This window comes from Montipora capricornis, chromosome 1 (genome assembly GCF_036669925.1).
Source record: "Montipora capricornis isolate CH-2021 chromosome 1, ASM3666992v2, whole genome shotgun sequence".
Lineage (NCBI taxonomy): Eukaryota > Metazoa > Cnidaria > Anthozoa > Scleractinia > Acroporidae > Montipora > Montipora capricornis.
Window position 1 is genome coordinate 28,089,671 of NC_090883.1, and position 19,998 is coordinate 28,109,668.

General features: G+C 41.2%; 1 protein-coding gene across 7 annotated transcripts in view; it reads right to left on the bottom strand.

The window, feature by feature from the left end:
* The window catches only part of LOC138037681 (polyubiquitin-A-like), an 89,764-nt gene that overhangs the window by 44,986 nt on the left and 24,780 nt on the right, over positions 1-19,998 (bottom strand). For 3 of the 7 annotated variants that reach the window (XM_068883583.1, XM_068883588.1, XM_068883619.1), the window contains exons 3-4: positions 19,115-19,648; positions 10,972-14,852 (exon numbers count right to left, since the gene is read on the bottom strand). The exons of the other annotated variants lie outside the window; for them this stretch is intronic. In XM_068883583.1, the coding sequence (XP_068739684.1) occupies positions 13,201-14,852; positions 19,115-19,648 (2,186 nt within the window). In that variant the 3' untranslated portion in view covers positions 10,972-13,200. Of the gene's footprint in view, positions 1-10,971; positions 14,853-19,114; positions 19,649-19,998 lie in introns of those variants that run through there. 7 annotated transcript variants of the gene reach the window in all.

Sequence of the window (19,998 nt, forward strand, 5' to 3'; positions counted from 1 at the left end):
GTTGAAAACTGTGTTGTCTCTATAACTTTGTCCTTTTTTGTGAAGCATGACATTTTCTTCTCTCAATTCAACATTCGATTTGTGTTGCTAATCTTGTTTTTCCAGCAAAAGTGTGTTATGATGAGTAATAATTTTTTTTGTTATATAGCTGAGTTTTTTCCCCCAGCAGCGTGCGCTCTCATTGGTTACTTCAAGGTCACATGCATCTAACAATAAAACTGTTCTGATCAAAAGTCTCTGAGCGGGCAACAGTGCAAAATCTATGACGTGAGAGGGTAACAGTGCACTGTTGCCCGCAAATGTTGACCAACGACCGCCGTTGCTGTTGCATGTTTTTCTTTTTGTGCTATGTAACAAATCACTTACTGGCTGGTCTCTCAGCAAAGAGTTCTTTTTGTTTCCCTTGTCTGCGCCTCGGGGGAACATTGAGATTCTCGGGAAACAAAATGAACTGTTTCCCTCGGGACAACTCATTAGGTGTTTACTGTTGGGATAATGGCAAAATTATTGACCTTGGGTGTTCGGTGACACAGCTACATTGTAAAGCATAACCATTATGAAAATGATATCTGTTTTACCTTATTATAGTGAGCTAACTTTTTGGTGTGGTTTTACTCACAGGTCTTGTAATAGACCAAAAGCAATTTGTTACCTTGTATATATTGTAGGGAATGAGTAATTCATGGGGTTGTGCATTTCGTTCAATGCAGTTTGTTCTCTGCATGTAAATAATATTATGAAATGAAACATGTTTAGTGTGTTACTGATTACAGCCAACCCACCAGAGCCTGTGGTGGTCAATATAATGCTAAGCAGTATACTGCTGTCAGTGGTGTGTTTGTGTCTTGGTGGAGGGGGGGGGGGGGGGGAGGGGGTTAGTACTGCAAAGGCATGTCATTGTCGTAATGAGCTAAGCCCAAATACGTACCTTCATGTTTCTTGTTTTCGTCCTCGATTTTTCTCTGCTTAATTTCCAGCTCCTGCTTTTGATCCTTGAGGGTTTTCTACCTGTCTAACTGATTCTGTGTAACTTAGTGCTTCAGTTCTCTTGACAGAGTTTTGGCACTGACAAAGAAGGGGGCGTAGAATCTATATTGAGGGGTAGGGGAAATTCAATTCAAAACAGATTATTATTGCAACTATTGTAATGTTATTCCACCACTCACGTTCATTGGTGAAATGCATTCATCCATGTGGCAAATTCTGTAGTCTTTGTCATCCATTAGCAAGTGGCCCTCGCATTTCATTTTCTAGAGTGGTGAGCTGTTTTGCTGGCATCAAAAGCCAAAAAAAGCGCACCTTTGCAGACATTTTCAGTCTCTAAACGGAAAAAAGCAGCTTGCTTTGTTGAATTGACTAATAATTCGCCCTTTGCAAGGAGTCGCATTGAGAGCAGTCAGTTGTGGCAGTTGACATATAAAACAAAAAACAATCAACGTTGCTAAAGGGCAAAAAAATAACGGGGTTTGTTGTCAATATTTGCAGCTGTTTTAAATATAACAGGCAGCCGCTCTGTAGCCTTGGCTTATAAAGCGAGAAAACTTATTATATTAACAATGTCGACAAGATATTAACTCGAAGTACGTTATATGCATTTCAGGAAAACTTACGACCCCAAAACCCCACAAACTATATCGAGTGGCGTAAAAGTATAAGGCACTGGACTTCGCTTTTCTGTGTAAAACCAGTTACAACTTGAGTTAAGTGTGAAGACGAACACTAGCGGTAAAAAAACCTGCTTCTCTTCGAACTTCGATTTGAAAAAGTCTCTCTTGGTGTATGAAATCGAAATTCCACCTTTAAAAAGCTCTCAAAAATTTTCATATCAACGAAAAAAAAGTCATATTTGATATGTTTCGCGAAAACAATTTACCTCCAACATATCTCTGTTCTGAGCTTAAAGAGTAACCGACCACCTTAAGAAACGCAAAATTCTAAACAACGAACGTCAAAAGAAGCTGCGAAGCTGGTCAAAAACTCTATTGGTTTAGGCGAACTGGTTTTGGTCCAATCTCTTCCCTGACGGCTCTGAAGCATCGTTGAATGATGGCAGATTCAGATCATCTTTTTGCAAATTTTCTCAGAGGAACGCCAGCGGCGTGGCAGCTTCCACAATGACGTGGTGGATTTAGATTTGTCGTCCTCCATTTTGAAAATGGAATGGCGGCAACACAAGTGTGATTCTAGTGCGCATGTATAGCGGTTTTTGCGCTCACGAACGCGCTCACTAGCTAAAAAATCGGCTCAGCACGGCACATTTTTGGCACCGCGCTGACAGTTACGTAGCGGTCCCAAACGAAATGAGGCACCATTGCCCAAAATGTTTCGGGTGCCGAGACTACTTCCTGTTGAACTGACGGTCAACACGTCGGAATGGAAAATGATCTCTCTCAACACACGTACACTGGGTCTGTTTTCGATCTTCCGGGGGCTTCACTCTATACTGGACGCAATAAGTGTCACAACTTTCTGGAAAAAGAGAATTCATTCGATCGGTTTCTAAAGAGAAAATGCTGCGAAAAAGAGTTGTTGGATTACGACTTCATTCACCTTATATATATTGCCTCCTTCTGCCTTGCAGGCAATGGATATTGGCGTAGGCACTTTCACTAGTGACTGCGAGGACCGATTCTGGAGCTGCAAGGCCTGTGGCAGTGTGAACAGGCGTAAGTTTTCGCGTTTGACGGCTTGTTTGTGGAAGCCTTCTTCCTCTGTCTCTTCTCCTCACAGATCCTCATCCTCTCCACCTCTTCCCGTTTGCAGCCCGTCTTGACAGCTACCCTGCACTTAGTACGGTCGTCAGCCAGTGATTCCCAGTTCTCTACACTGATTTTGGCTGCCTTCATGTCTCGTTTGCAGATGTCTTTGTAGCGAAGAAGCAGCCGCTTGTCGATCGTTTGCCTTGAGCCATCTGTCCATAGAATAGGTCGTTTGGAAGGCGCTCGGGACATGGCCTAGCCAACGTAGTCCATGATCAGAGGAGGTACTGAATAATTGGCAGTTCTGTAGTTTCAAGCATTTCCTGGTTAGTGATCTTATCCTTCCAGGTAATCCCAAGAATTTGCGGAGGAATCTGACGTGGAGTGTGTTCAGTGTAGCTTCTTGTCTGGTGTATGCAAGCCATGTCTCACTGTCATACAACAGGGTGCTGAGGATGCATACAGAGTAGACTCTGATTCTGGTTTTTAAGCGCAGTTTTTAAGCCCCGTTTACACGAGCAATTTTTATGTGACAACTTTTATGTGACAATTTTTATTTGCTCGTGTAGATGAGGGAAATTGGCCAATTTTTATGTGACAAATACATTTGCTGAAAAGCTGGCGTGTTAGCTTTTATGTGACAAATAAAAATTGTCATACACGGAAAATTGCTCGTGTAGACGACTTGTCACATAAAATGTGGCAAATATTGGTGGTCCCCAATCTTCCACTAAGAACGCGATCAAAATGGCGGCCTCCACGTCGACCAGTGCTGCTTCCAGTAGAGGAATTTATTGGCCAGATCGAGTAATGACTTTGTTGCTAGAGGCCGTCAGAGAAAAGGAGAGTCTCTGGAACACCAAAAGCGAGGCATACAAGAACCGACACGTGAAAAAAGTACAGTACGAGGAAATACTGCAGTTGATAAAAGAAGAATTGCCAGACGTTAATTTCGTGCCTCGCCTTTAGGTGTCCAAAGTCATTACTGGCGCACTAAACTTCAAACTGTTGACAATTATTTGCTGTGCCATCTACACTATCAAATATATTTGTCACATAAAAATTGTCACATAAAAATTGCTCGTGTAAACGGGGCTTTAGGTTTACCCAGACACGCTTCTGCAGTTTTCCGAAAACCGAGTCTGCCTCGACTCGCCAAATGTATATCTTTCCATGCACGCAATATTAAAAGCAAATCCGTGACTATATAAAATCCTTACAGCGGTTTTCAATTGAGTGTCGAAAGTAATTAGCAAATTGCTTTGGTTTTGCATTACCTCACTCAGTGATTGGTTGAAAGTTCTCGCGCCACTTTTTCAACCAATCAGAATTGCAAACAGAACCAATTGTGGCTCGCGCGTGCACATTTACCCGCGCTTTGTGTCGGCTTTGTGTAATTACTTGGATTTTTGATTGATTTACTGGATTGTCTCCGTCCTTTTTGATAGGCCAAAGTAATTACTCGATTGAAACTCGCTCTAAAAGCGTCTCGAAATAAAAAAGTCTTCAAATGAGCCTCAAATGAGTCCACCGATGTTATTTCACGCAATGTATCAGGTAAAATGTTTCAATGTTTGGGGGCGGCCATACAGAAAGCTCGATCCCCCAACCTTTTCTTGGTACGCACTCTTGGATGTTTTAGCAAACGCTCCTTGTTAGATCTGAGCGAGTAGTTAGATTTAGATTTCATAGTAATAAGACCGCTAATATATGTTGGTGTCATACCATACATCGCCTTGTAAGTAATGACTAAAACCGTAAAAATTGTTCTGAAGTGCACAGGCAGCCAGTGTAGTAGCCTGCGTAGCATGGCGGTTTTTTGTCGAGCCGGGCGAACGAGCGGCGAAGCCGCGAAATTCGCGCGCAAAGCACGCGAGAACGAGCGGCGAAGCGGCGAGAAAAATAAAACCGCCTGCCCGGATTCGAGGGGTTTTTGACTGCCGCCCCCTTCACATCATTTTGACACCAGCGGTGACAACTTGTCTGGTTTCAATTTCCCCAGCCAATCATAGGCTTGATAGTAATATGAAACTTCGTGAAAGCGTGGCGCGTTTGGCAAGAAATCAAAACAAATCCTCATGCTCTTTCGTCTTTTCGTCTTTTTTTTACGAAGGGCGATACGCCGAAAAAGCCTGCCAATGTTCAACGGGCTATTTCAAGCGTCAATGATAATTGTAGAGTCTGTTGTTGTCCGCTAAAGATTAAATACGGAGAATTAAAAAAAAATCGTATATTTCAACGCTAAACCTTTCCAAGGTTTCGAAGCGCGAAGGATGCATACAAGGTCTGACTTTGCCAGAACTGTGTTCACATATTGGACTGGAAATTGAAAAATCAGACACGTTCTCTGATCGAGTATGTCATGCCTGTGGTAGGAAAATACGGAACGCATTTGATTTCCATACCTTCATCGCCTCAAACTTGAAAAGAGAGAAGGATAACTCGGCTTTAATGGAAGCTGATGATCATTCTGGTAGATTCAAGCGGCTTTAGCCAACAACTAGTTCATCGCCAGATAGAAGTCCTCAAGCCAGAAAAGGGAAAAAAGCAACTGGGCAAAAATCATCAGCGAAAAAATCCTTAAGTTTTAAAGATGTTTCGAGCTCTGTGGTTAACACTTACAGTGATCACAACGAACTCTCTACTTTAAACAAAGCGGATGACTCACCTCAGGAAGTTGGCGAACTTTTTCTTTCATATCTAGACCATATCTAAACGTGGAAGACTTACTTGAAAGTTTAAGCACCGAAGCTAAAGTGGTAATTGTTAACCCGGGTGGTCGCGTTGAAACGTTCAGCTCGTTTCATGATAAGACGAAGTCGATAATAGTAAATCTATGCAGAAAAAAATGGAAAACGGTTGCGAATTTGACATTCTGTGTGTGATTCGTCGACCACAATCGCCGACACGGCTCGATGTAGAGCACTGTCTTCTTTTAAAGCGGCAAGGAATGCCTTTTCCAACACCGTCTCAGCGGAGCAATAGAGAAATTGAGGTGGACTCTCTCGAACCGCATTCAGTGCTTCCGTCGTAAGTTCCATTGCCGTGCAGTTCAGCGACAACTTTCGGAAATCTGGTCGTCTATAATACTTTTTAACGGGGCAATGACAATCACACACGTTTTCTATGAAGAGATTTCTTCTTTGGCAAGAGCGAAGGCAGTATAGATCATGCTCTTGCCAAAACCTGTTGGCAAAATTGCCATGAAGAAGATTGTTAATGGCCGTTTCCTGCCCTGGCTTCAAGACAACTGCACTATTTCCCGACGAATATTCAAGAGCGACAACGCTCTAGTTAATTGTTTTGACGAGAAGATTTGTTCAGTCTCTCGAAACTCTCCCAAGGGAAATTACCAAAATATTTGATTGACGGGCGAGCATTCTGAACCAATCGGAACGATCCGTACGCTGGCATACGGACCGACTCAAAAAAGCCCCCCGTCCGTGCAGGCGGTTTTTCAGTTGCTCCTGCCCCAATCTCCTCGCGGTTTTTCTGCCCTCGCCCGCCTTTATTACTTAGCAACCAAAACCGCCATGCTACGCAGGCTACCAGTGTAGTTGGAAAAGCACTGGTGAAATATGATTAAAGCGTGAGGTATTACAAATAAGGCGCGCGGCGGTATTTTGAACACGTAACTTTGACAGTTGAATTTGTGGCAAACCATATAACAAACTGTTACAATAATCTATTCTACTCGTGACCGATGCATGTACTAACAATTTCGTAGATTCAACTGATAAAGATTTCCTTATCCCCTAATATTGTGTAAATAAAAATAAAAGGCATTACATATTTTATTGATGCTTGTAACCGTACTGAGCTGGTGGTCAAACCAACAGCCCAAGTTCTTGGCTTCTTGATGGGGGCAATCAAATGATCACCCACAGCAAGAAGTACATCACACAGTTTATCGAACTGCTGTCTAGTGCCGATCAGTAGATATTTAGTCTTATCGTTATAAAGCTTGAGCCGGTCCAACAACAACCATTGGCTCCTATTGTATAGGTACGATGCCAACCACTTCAAAACCTTCCCAGAAACTCCAAATCGAGATGAATTCTTTTTAGCAGACTACCGTGGTCGACAGTATCAAAGACTGAACTCAGATCGAGGAGAGCTAGTAGAATCACATGACGTTTATTCATGTTTATCAAAATATCGTTCTTTACTCCCAAAAGAGCCGTTTAAGTGCTGAAAGGTTTCACGTAGGCTGACTGTAGATCAGGGTAGAGTCCATTGGAAGACGTGCGCAAAAACAGCTGATCAGAAGCTGAACGTTCCGTTAGTTTAAAAATGTATGGTAAATTATTAGCGGAAATTCTTACAGAAAGATCCAGTCCAAACCGTTTTAATAGAGGGTTCACTAATGCTTCTTTCCATGCAGCATCAGGAAAGTTCACATTCTTAAGAGATAGATTGATCATTTGCTTGATAAGAGGCAGCAATACATCAATACATTCAGAAACCAATGTGGCTGGCATTGGATCAAGTGCACAACTCTTCTTTGAAGATCTTTGTACAAGCGCCCTAACATCCTCATCAGTAAAGGGTTTGAACTCATGAAATGATTCTCTAACTGATCAGGCAAAGTCATCTTTACCGGGATAACAGCAAGCGGTCTGTGAGGCCGCGTCGTCGAGTTCTTTGCGGATGACAGTTATCTTTTCCACAAAGAAAGTGCTCATATAATTTGCATGCTTAAATTTGCCATCATGTGGCAGAAGACAATTGCCAATATCTTGCTCTAATAATCTCCTGGTGGCTCTAAAAGGTTTTCCCTGGTCAGAACTGTTGTCTGCTATTAAGTACTTGATTCGCACTTCGCGCGTTAAGTTATTTCGCTTACTGGTTTAATGTATGCAACTATTCTTGCAATTTATTTATCACAGCAAGTTTGCGTGAGTTGAAAGGTGACAACTAATTAGAAATTCAGAAATATATAAATCGACACTGTACTGCAAACGGGCAAATCGCTTTTTTACTTACCTCCGATCAAGAACGTTAAAGACAGTCAACAGAAGAAATCAAACCATAAGATCGTGTAGATTAGGAGATACAAATTGTAAGTATATATTCACGAAATCAGTTCCATTCCTTTTTAGCCTATCTTCGGCATTCTAAAACATTAATCTACTTGTGTAATATTTTTCTTTCAGTCGACTAGTTCAACGACTTATCGAGCAGCTAGTACGGATAAAAGTCTAAAAATCTACAGGGTCTTGGCGTGATCCTGCCATAAAATAGTACCTCGAACGTAGGTGCGATTAAGTACTTATAAAATGCAATCCGTGCGCCATTAAGCAAATAAGTCACACGGTTCCTGGACGCCTTATAGTGACGAAAGTCAGCGTTAGATTTTTTTTCCCGCCATCTTTTCTCAGCTTTACGTCTTGTTTTTTTTTCCTCCCGTGTATTCGTGTATCCTCATTAAACCACGGTAGACGCGGTCTAACTGTCACAACCCTGGTTTTCAGGGGTACGCGGCGATTCAGAGTATCCGGTAGCGTGGCATTACAGCAGCTAATCAAGTTCTCAAGAGTACTTGGTGGATCTACAATTGTAGGCACAATTCCGAGTTTCTCAGTAACTCCGCAATTTATCAATGTCAGCAGCCTTGAGATTTCTGTAAGTATGCTCCTTAACAGAAACTGCAGGCTTAGGCATTTGAAGACCACAGACAACCGAAAAATGATGTGAAAACAGGCGATCAACACCTGGGGAACCATCAATAACAAACTGACATTTCCGTGAAATAATCAGGTCCAAGGTGCGTCCGAGAATATGAGTTGGTTCTCTGAAATGCTGCTCAAGGCCTTAAGTAAAAAAGTAAAGTCTGTTTACGAGCCAGTGGCCCATTAGAGCCCGAGCTTTTCCCGGTTTCTGTGGCATGAAGCGACTAGGAGTATTTTTTTTTACTCCCCCCTGGATGGGATGCCAGTCCATCGCAGCATTTCGCCGGTACCCATATATACACCTGGGTGGAGAGAGGCACCGTGGGAGAACAGTGTCTTGCTCAAGAACACAACACAATGTCCCCGGCCAGGACTCGAACCCGGACCACTTGATGCGGAGTCGAGCACACTAACCATGAGGCCACCGTGCCTCCATGTATAAGGCCTTAACACTCGAAACAATCCTGCAGCTTCCTCGCATCAGCATCACTTGGTACATCGACATGGTTGTTGAAATCTCCTATGATGACGAGTTTCTCGTAGACGTGATAACAGACTCCATATAGTCAGAAAACTCGAAAAAGAAACCTCAGTTGACACTGGATGCTCGGTGCTATTGGGCACGTGGTAGATCACTATAACTCGAAGTCTATACGTGCCCGATATAACGAGCCATTCTGAAAACTCCAATGATTCCCTCTCTCCAGAAGATACCATTGTGACTTGTAATGAACCTCTGAATAAAAGGCCAGTTCCGCCAGCCGACCGACTAGCCCGAGGCTGGTCCACTAACTTGTAGCCGTCAGGCGTTGCCAGAGCGCGAGCAGCAACATCATCTGTAGTGAACCAGGTTTCAGTTAACGCAACGAGATCAAATTTTGATTCGGCAACATAATCAATGACGTCAGCGGCCTTATTTGTGAGCGGCTGCCGTTAACCAAACAAAGTTTCAACACTTTGTTATTGAACGATGAATGCGATGCAATCAAAGGTATTTTGATCAAGTTGGAGCACTTACGCATGTAGTCGACCGGACGCCGAGAACAATAACTATTGTTCATGCTCAGGCTATTGGAAATGTGAACAGGAATTCCAGAGGAACGCACTGAATCACCAGAAGACTTAACTTCATTAGAGATAGCTGTTGACATATTCCATGCGTTGGTCGAGGATTCAGTTAAACAATAGACCACCCTCGAGTTGGCATAGGCGTCTTGTTTGTCGTCGAGGACCTCAAATTTTCAAACCTTTAAATTTTATGACAGTAGGGTCACTGATTGTACCCTGAAAAGAGACTACTACACTGATTCAGTGAGAGTAAAGAAATTCTTAATGAACTCAGTCTCGATAAGACTAGACGCTCCATAAAGCGTACACTGGGTTCCCTGTGGTCCGGATTATACAAAAACATAAGGCACTGAATTGGGTGGTATTGAACTGCAGCGTTCCACTTAATTTTTTTTAAATGGAGGGTCATTAAGACCATTTGAGGGTTCACTCAGATGGTGTGCCAGCAGAGGCCCTTTGGCTCACACGTAATTATTTTGTAATGTCCTGTCCCATTTTGAGGTCTTTTAGTTTTTTAAGCTTTGGTAATAAATTCAGTTTAAAGATAACAAAACACGCTCTTGAGTAAAATTCACTCGTTTCTACTTTAATAAATAGTCTGCAAAAACACTAACTGCAAATTGCTCTGACGGACGTTTTCTTGCATGTCTTGCAGTTGCACTACGCAAACGTTTATTGCACACTAAGGAAGGACTGAAGATGTTGTTTCGGCTCCACAGGTCAAAACATTTTTTGGCTTTACGTTTGCACCAAAAAGTAACGTAAAAGCCGGGAATTAACAGTAAAAGACAAGCCAAAAGACATATGAAGAAAAAAAGTAAGATAGCTTTTATATATCACTCTGACTCGAATTCTCATCGAAAAATTCATGACATTCGATCGTAAAAACACGAAATTTTTGCAGTCTTTGACTTTTATGAATCAAAGGAAAGGTCATAATGTTCTGTAAAAAGGAAGAAATTGATCACGTGCTAGACAACCATAAAGGTGCATGTGATCACTTTGTGTCAACTGAATGAACTACGGCAAAAGAATGTTAATCTTTCGTCGTTTTCAAAGTAAAACAATGTACTTTTTAGCCAAGAAACTTCCGTCTTTGGTTTTTTACTTTTGTTGTAATATTAAACTGAATATTTACATTTCATCTGTCGGGTCAGGAAGCCTTCTTTGTCGGGTTCCAGAGAAACGGCCATGCAATTGAAAATCTAAACATTTATGAGCATAGGTACCGAAGCCCCAAGGTCACGGTGAATCGTTGTTGCGTTGTTTGTAGCGATCGTTATTTAGGGCATTAAAATTGAAATAAGAATCCATCAGAATTTCTTACCTTAGCTCCTTGTCTTATTTATAGCATGTTCTTAGCATTTCTGGCGCAATTCTAGGGAGTTTTTGTTCTATACCGTTGCTCTCTCATATTATAGAGCGAAAACAGGGAACCCACAACCCACTGGAATAGCGCTGAAATGGCCGAAGTACGCCACAAAGACACTGATAAGGTATCGAGAAGACAAGGTAAGGCATTTTTGTTCGATTCATGTTCTTTATTTTCAACTCCTAAACGCGTTTGCAAATTCCCATACAAACGCTTATAATTTTAGCTGATCGTGATCAACCAGGTTCTCCGAGCCCGCGAGACTAAGCTCCCCCAGCAAACCATTGTTTTAAAGAAAACCGCTGGTCAGCAACCTGGTTCTGGTCATTGCTGTCTAAGGTCTTCCGCTCAAATAGACCATTTTACAGTTGAAGTTACCTGGCGTAACAATGGAAGCGAGGCTGCCGGTGACACTGTTTTGATACAAACCTTCGTGCTTTTGTAACGTTAATGTAGACTAATTAGAATTACAACAACACAATAGCGCTTTGCACTAATGACGTCATGAAATTATAGACTCCCAAGTGACTCAGACAAACAAGGTTCAGTCTGTAAGAGTCACAAGGGAAATGAGGCATAATATTCGCTTCAATCTTTTCGGTTTTAAGTGACGTCGACCGTGGTCTTGGCTCTGTTCTCGAGAGAGAACCAGAACAATACAGAATTGAGCAGCTAGAACGGTGGTTGAAGTGTAGGGGGTTCAAATTGACGGGCGAAACATGACGACCTTTTTAAACGAGTGAGGGGCTGTAATAGGTGGTGTAAACAGTGGAAGTGACCAGGCGTTTGCTCCGAGCATCGAGAATGGCCGTTGGTCTGCGGCGAAAATACAAAAAAGGGTTTGATGTTGGAAGGAAATGGTACCATAGTGCAAGTTCTGTTCCCTATTCTTCTCCTTCGACCCATTGGCATGTTGGAAAAGTGTTGATGGGCCCAGTACGCTACTCCTGAAAAAGACATGGTTAATAAATATGAAGATTTTTACTATCTGAATGTTTTTGGGTTAGAGTAAAGCGATATCTTGTTGAAAAATCTTCGTGATAAAGGAGCTATGTTATGCAAATGATGTAATTTCATGACACCCAAAATTCGCAAAAAGCATGAGTTTCATGTAAACAATCTTCGGATTAGTCGTAGCAATAAATTGGATTAAGTTAAAGAAACATTGCTGGCTTCCCAAATAAACTTCATTTTACACTATCATGACCAAACAGATATTTTTCTGAGGGTAAAAACTTGGCTACCCATGAATCATTTGTCAGAGTCTGAGAGAAAAAGTCCCTGTCTCCTCGCGTATCACATTTCAACGAACGTATGCAAATTTGTTAAGCTCGAATGTTAAACAACACAGTGCGCTCTACCTTTCAAAAACCGCTAAATAAGTATTTGTACATACCTTTTGAATCATTTCACCCCCACCATTCATTAAAGGCGAACTCATGCGGTGTGCCAGAAATAGCTCCAGGTTCTCGTCATTCACTGAGACGGGGCTACTTTTCTGGAAGTGCCTACGCCTTAGAGGTTATCCTGCTAAATTTTGACTACCCATTTTTAGGGAGATTAGCTATAGCAATAGGTGTAAATGGTTCTCTAAGCCTAGAAAGGTACCTACACATAGACGGGTGGTTTTCAAAACCACCTTTAATTGCAGTCATGTCGGAATCAAAAAAGTTATCCTTAAGCATTTACCACACCTTAGATCTATTGTTAGTTATAAGTCTACCAATACGTTAGCACAACTTGGTAAGTAATTTTTTGGGGCTCACGATTTAACGTTAAATAGTGAGCCCCAAAATTAAACTTTACACCTTTTCTACGCGGGATTTACGTTATATCCTGCGCGTATTTCTTGTGGGTGTTTTGCTGTTCACACCCTTACTGGAACGTGCTTTGTACTATAACTTCATGTACTTCCCTGATGAAGTCTGTTTTATCAGACGAAACCGGTCGGATAATAAACAAAGTTAACAACATCAGTTGCTGTGTGCTGCTCACTAGTTTCCATTTAAAAAATATTTAAAAACATTAACAAATATGCTTCAACACGATGGACATAAACGTGCCCATGGAATAAAATTCCAGACTATTGTGCTTCCCAATGGGATTGCATAACGCGTAACACAAGAACGATTTTTGGTACCAATTTAGAGCGCAAATCGGATTGTCCGGTATTCGCTCAGCCGAATCTGAACTCTTTTCAATTTTGCTCTTGCAATATATAGGTTTGGTTCGTTCGGTCGAGAAATAATTGGGAATCTTGTAGTTGTTCAGTTTTGTACTGCAAGTATAGGATTTTACGATTAAAACACCGCGGTTGACCACTTTGAAAATCACGATTCTGCAGCTTTCTCGGAAATTTGATCTACTCTTCTTTTAATTAAGTTTAAACTCATTTTCCATCTCTATCACTTTCCCGGAAGACCAAGGACAGGAGAGAGGCATTCTGAATGTTGTAATCAGCCACGCTGCAGCTATCTTCCAGTTCCTCGCTATTAAACATGAGAATCTGTTTCTCAGCCAGAATTCCTTGTTGGGCTTGAACTTTGTTCTTCAGATCCCTGATGGCATCGCTTGATTTGATTGCTAACGTTATTGTCTCTTCAGTTGATGGAAATTTTACATAAATTTCCATAACTGAAACAACGGTCAAAGTAAATTCATTCTGAATATTGTAGTAACTCAAATTGCGACAATTTTCCAGCTTCCTCGCGTCACAAAAGAGCTCCTGTTCATCAGGGGAGATGCCTACCTTGTCCTGAATCTTCACCTTCACATTCTCGATAAGCTCATCGGGTTCTACTTCTAACGTGAACACCTTTCCATTCAGCAACTTTGCGAAAATTTGCATGCCATCACGGAGTCGCAACACCAAAAGCAGTGTGGATTCCTTCTGAATGTTGTAGTCAGTTAGAGTGTGGCCATCTTCCAGTATCTCGCCAGCAAAGATAAGTCTTTGATGGTCAGCTGGTATCCCTTCTTTGTCCATAACTTTTGTCTTCACGTTCTCCACATAATCGTTTGGCTCGACTTCAAGAGTGATAGTTTTACCAGTGGGCGTTTTGACAAAGATCTCCATGCCACCACAGAGTTGCAACAGCAAATGCAGTGTGGATTCGTGCTTAATATTGTAGTCAGCTAGAGTGCAGCCATCTTCCAGTATTTCGCCAGCAAAGATAAGTTCTTGTTGGTCGGGTGGTATCCCTTCTTTGTCCATAATTTTCGTCTTCACGTTCTCAACAGAATCGCTTGGCTCGACTTGAAGAGTCCGAATAATTTTACCAGTGAGCGTCTTGACAATGATGAGCATGCCAACACGGAGCCGCAACACCAAATGTATTGTGGATCCCTTCTGCACGTTGTAGTCACCTAGAGTGCGGCCATCTTCCAGATGCTTGCCAGCAAAGATAAGTCTTTGTTGGCCGGTTGGTATCCCTTCTTTGTCCATAATTTTCGTCTTCACGTTCTCAACAGAATCGTGTGGCTCGAGTTCCAGAGTGATAGTTTTACCAGTGAGCGTTTTGATAAAGATGTGCATGCCATCACGGAGTCGCAACAACAAATGCAGTGTAGATCCCTTCTGAATGTTGTAGTCAGCTAGAGTGCGGTCATCTTCCAGTTGCTTGCCAGCAAAGATAAGTTTTTGTTCTTCGGTTGGTATCCCTTCTTTGTCCTTAATTTTCGTCTTCACGTTCTCAACAGAATCACTTGGTCTGACTTCTAAAGTGATGATTCCACCAAGAGAGTTGACAAAGATTTGCATTTCCTCTGGAAGGCCCAAGGCACGAGTGGAATTTGTGGGAATATTTCCCTGACTCTGGGTATAATCCTCTTGTGATAGTTGTTTCGTCTTGTCACCTTCCCAGACAGGCGAATAATTGGCCAAACCAGCAACCCTGTCAACATCCTTTTGTTGTCCTGATAGATCAACTTCCTTGGATACCTCAAGATTAGGTTCCATTGTTGTTGTCGACATCTTCTCTGAGAGTTTGCCTTGCTTATCTATTAATTGTGTGCCGTTCTCAGATCTCTCACGTCGACGTCCTAAAATAATACAGATTCACTTTCAGTGAAAAATATAGTAAATTTGACAATAATATAGGTTGCCTGTGCAACGACGACGGTAGCAGCGAGACCGCAACAAAACATTACGTTGAAAGAACCTTTAACAAAATGTATAGAAACTGGAATCAAAGCTCGCACTAACCCAAGATTAACTCAATCGTGTTTTAAACAACTGGGCTGTGACGGAATTTTCTATTCTTTATCTTTGTAATTAGACTTACTTTGTTCCTTTTTTGTTCTCTTAGTATTTTGTTACCTTTTAGTGTTAATGATTTAGTGTTTATTATCGTCATAAAATCACGTCATTAGAGTCGTATTGATTGTCCTTTAAGTGTTGATTTGGTGTGAAATTGTAAATATAGGAATGTATGGTACCGTGTTAACAATACGTATGTAACGAACGTATGTGTTAATTATAAAAGTTAGAGCAGGGGTGGCGCAGTGGTGAGAGCACTCGCCTCTTACCAATGTGTCCCGGGTTCGATTCCCGGTCCCGGCGTCATATGTGGGTTGAGTTTGTTGTTGGTTCTCTCCTTGCTCCCAGAGGTTTTTCTCCGGGTACTCTGGTTTCCCCTCTCCAGAAAAACCAACACTGCCAAATTCCAAATTCGATCCGGAATGCACGGACGCATGTTGAACGAGCTCCTGAGCGCGCTTAAGGTGTTCCGTGGGTAAACAAATTCCATTTCCATTTTCCCAGTAATTATTCGTTTATAGAAGTATCGTTGTTTTTGGTCGGAGTGGGTGAACAGTTGAAGGAAGGAAGACGAACGAGTCGAAGAAGACTAATCATTTCAGGAGAAGAAGGTGAAGGGAAGAGTAGACGGATGCCAAGAGATCACTGCTAAACACATTAGTAGGTAACACCCAAAAGTTCGACGGCAAAACTCCTTAATCGGTGGCGGTAAGCAAGAGGATATATTTAAGAGGGAACAGCTAGCGCTGTAAAGGAAAGCGAGAAAGAAAATAGGGAAAGTTACGAGCCAGACAGCGAACTGCCGAGGCAAGCGAACGCAAGAAGGAAAGCTCGCGAGAGAAAATCAAGAGAAACTGATTAAGTTGGGTAAGTGTTCCAGTTTTGTTCATATTCGGTTTGTTGGACAAGGTGTCTGAAAGAACCGATTCGAAGAACTGAACTATGACGGAATTAATTGCAACTATTTAGATCGGGGGTGAAGAGGAATAATCAGGTGTTCGTTATTTCATTATTCCTACTCGAAAATTTTCGTTATTCCATTTTCCAGTAAAAAAGAACTCATTATTCCGTTGAAAAAATTATTTCATTATTCCAAAGGAAGTCGTTATTCCGTTATTCCCCCCCGTAAATGGCATTATTTCATTATTTCGACATAAAAAAAATCCGTTATTCTTATTCCATCATTCCTCTTCACCCCCTGAATTTAGAGTATACGTGTATCCTTAGGCTTTGGTTAATAGGAACCTCCACTTTTGCTACAGAACAACTTTAAACCGAATTAATCAATGTTTCGAAACAAATTTGTTCGAAATTTGTTCGAAAAAAGTGTTTATAGCGGGACAACTGAATTTTAAAATCGCTTATTTTCACTTTCAAATTTCGCGGGCGCCGCCAACTTGAATAATTGCGACGTGTTACGGTTGCCCAATTGTTCACAACACAAAGAGCTTTTGCCTAATAACAATAGGGCAACCGTAAGACGCCACAAGATGGCGGCGCCCGCGAAATTTGGAAACAAAAATAGGCGATTCTAAAACTTACTGATTTTGGATACAAACGCTTTCTTTGAAAGAAATTTAGACAGATTTGACTGCAAAGGTTATTTCCTGTGATTTAAGGTAAGGTTTTTGTAGAAGTGAAGGTTTCCTTTAAGACAAGGTTATCGTTTCAGTTTATAAAAGAAAATTATTATTTAAAAAGGCTACTTTCGTTCCCAGTGCAGTCGTACTAGCACAGATCTAGAAGCATCAAACTTTTAGGCTGCTGTAAATATTAAAATTCGTCTTTGTCTTAGCTTTTCACATTTGCCGTCGAAGCTTCCCTTCTCGGCCAAATATTCATTTTTCGGACAATCCCTCAGCCGCGGACATTACCAGCCGACATACCAGCCGCCAGAAGGGGTTTATTTACTAATCATACCCATAATTGACCTTATATGGAAAATGATTCCGGGAAATGTCGCTTTAGATTAAATTCTTTTGTCGAAAAGCCAGATTTCCTGGACAGAAACATGAACGAAAGGTTAGGAATTTAAATGGAAATACACCCTTCAGCCATCCACAAAATGAAGTAATCACTACGGAATTTTGGTTGTATCAAACGAGGCCCGGTTGTTCAAAACCCGATTAACACTAATCCCAGATAAAAAATTAACCAAGGAATTTATTTCTCTACTCCCAAATGCTGTTTAACGCTGATATTCGTCAAAACCTTACATTAGAGGAAGTCAATCTTAAAAAACAAAAATAATCAAAAGAAACTTTTACGAAAAAGTTGAAAACATGAAACAAAAGTTTACGCTAATCCTGGATTAAGGACGGCGCCTACTAATTCAAGGGTATTTTTGCCCCGGTTTGTGATTATGCAGGAAATGTAGATCTTAACAAGTGTTATTGAAATCCAAAAAGAAAATTAGGGGTAACCACGCATTTTTCAAAGATAATTAATCAACAATATTAGCAAACAGCTTTAAAATAAAAAGGAATGTATGGCGTTCCTTCCCAAATTAAAGCTTTATTATCTCTGAAAAATGCATGGTTACCCACATTTTTCTCTTTGGATACCAAGAGCACTTGCTAAGTTCTGCTTCCTCTGCATAAATTTAAACCGCGCAAAATATCCCTGCATTGGTAAGCACTACCGATAGGAAATCCGAATATCTGGAGATGCACAGAACGTATGCGCAATAACAATAGTAGGCAAAAACTGGACACGAGTTGATAAAATCAGAACGCAAAGCAAACAAAAATAGCCAGCGCCTAGCACAGGGGAACGAAAGTCGCAAAACCCTCTTGAACGTTCCTTTCCTCGGCCAACTGTACTTGTCCTTATGATAACTACCATTTCTTATTCTCACTTGTTCGGCAATCGCAATTTGGCTGAGCTATCCAGAAAAAAAAGGTAATACGAATGGCGCCGTTGAAGCTACCAAGGAGAATAAGTAAGTAATTCAGATGCACGTGTACCGAGTCCGCGGAACCATGAATCTGCGTGTTTTGCGGAGGACGGTGAAGAAACGTACCAAAAATGCAATACCCACGTGCAGCACTCCTTTTTTCTCATTAAAAACTTGAAGAGCATACAACAAATTCATAAATAGCGGCTAATAAATTATTCTTTTCTCTTTATGCTAATTATCCTCAGTAGGCCTCGTTTGCATGTAAAAAAATCGATTAAAATGAGGCTGGTGTGTCTAATTAGCATAAAGATAATATCGCTTATTGACAGCCACATTGGTTTGCTGAAACAAAAGGAAGAATTTGCGTGAAAATGGAGTTCAATTCACAAAATAATTTTTCCTTCCTCCAACATGGCCGCCGTTTCTATCTTTTACTCCACCAACAGGACTGCCATAAAGTCACCTGAAAACACTTTATAAACACCTGATGTCCCAGCTGCCATGTTGGTGTCCCAAACTAATAAACTGGGAATTGAACTCAATTTTTACGCAAACATATTGTATTGTGTTGGTTAAAAAACATAATCCCTGATCACGTACACAAGCTCTATAGACCTTATTCACGATAGCCGCCATGTTGGACTTGACTTTATCATGCAAATTAGCTACACATTTCTGAGGGGGCAAACAACACAAGTTCGAGAGATTATCACGAACATCTTAGCCACACAGATGATTTGTTTCACGTTCATTAAATGTTTATCACCTAAGTAGTAAAATAAAATGCTTACACAAGTTACTTCGATGTTTTTTTACTGAAAAATGAGCAGATAACAAAGTAGAAGTCAAAATGTCGGAGGCAACCAAAAGATATAAAATTATTATAAAAGGTACTTAATTCTAAATTCTAAAACGTACTTTTAGCAATGTTAATTCAATATTTCGACGAGCCGATTTTCCGCAATTTGCCTTTATTCCAATGTTTGCCCCCCAGCATAACACATGGCTAATTTGCATGACAATTTGAAAACCAACATGGCGGCTATCGTGAATAAGGGCTATTGTTTTGTGTCATTCCCATTGCTGCTGTCGTCATAGTTACTTAACTCCCCACTGTCTATATGTCACATTTTCTATCGAACTCACCAGAAAAATACTCTTGACAAGCTCTGTACTCCTCTTCAGCGATGAATGTTGTCAATTTCACCTCAAGCAGGCCAAACTCCTCCAGAAGCTCCTTTGTCACAAGAAGTTTCTGAGCCATTTTATCCAAATGACCTGAGGAATAATCTTCCCACAGGTTCTCCAGGCTTTGCAGAGAACTTACTTCCACAGTGATTACTAAGCTTCCTGACTTTCCTTCAACAACCACGGCTTTGTGCACTCTTTCAAGATAGAGTAGAAACTCATTCATTTGCTCTGGTGTTGATGGATCTAATCCTTGAAGGGTCCTCAGTGTAATGATATTCATAACTGTTTGTGCATCAATCCCTCTATATAATTCAATTTCTGCCGCCAAACTGGGCATGACCACTGAATGTTGTTCATTTGAGGAGCTAGGCACTTCTCTCGCTCCCTGAGTAACTTCTTGGGGTTGCTGTGGAGTTACTGCTGTCCCCGTGCCTGTCTGTGCACTTGCTCGAGTGATAGCCTCACAATCAATTTGAAGTCGAAGACGAGCTTTTGAAAATAAAATTGTGAATTAGACATTGCCGCGACACCACACACGAAATGAGATGCCAGAATTAGATAAAGTTTATTAAATTCTCAGCCTCAGATAATGCATTTCTAGCTTTCTCATTGGCGCACTGCATCTCAGTTGTCAGCCGCTATACCTCTGTTTAACCTTATATGGCACATGAGTCCAGCAAATGTCGCTTAATTCAAAGCTTAAAAAGGTTTTGGGGGAGAACAAAGTTCTGTTGACAGAAAATGAACGGAAGGTGTAGAATCTAATAATAAAAACAATATTCCTTTCGCCCTTATTGGATAAGAGATTCGTTATTGCCAACTTGGCACTAAGCAACTCG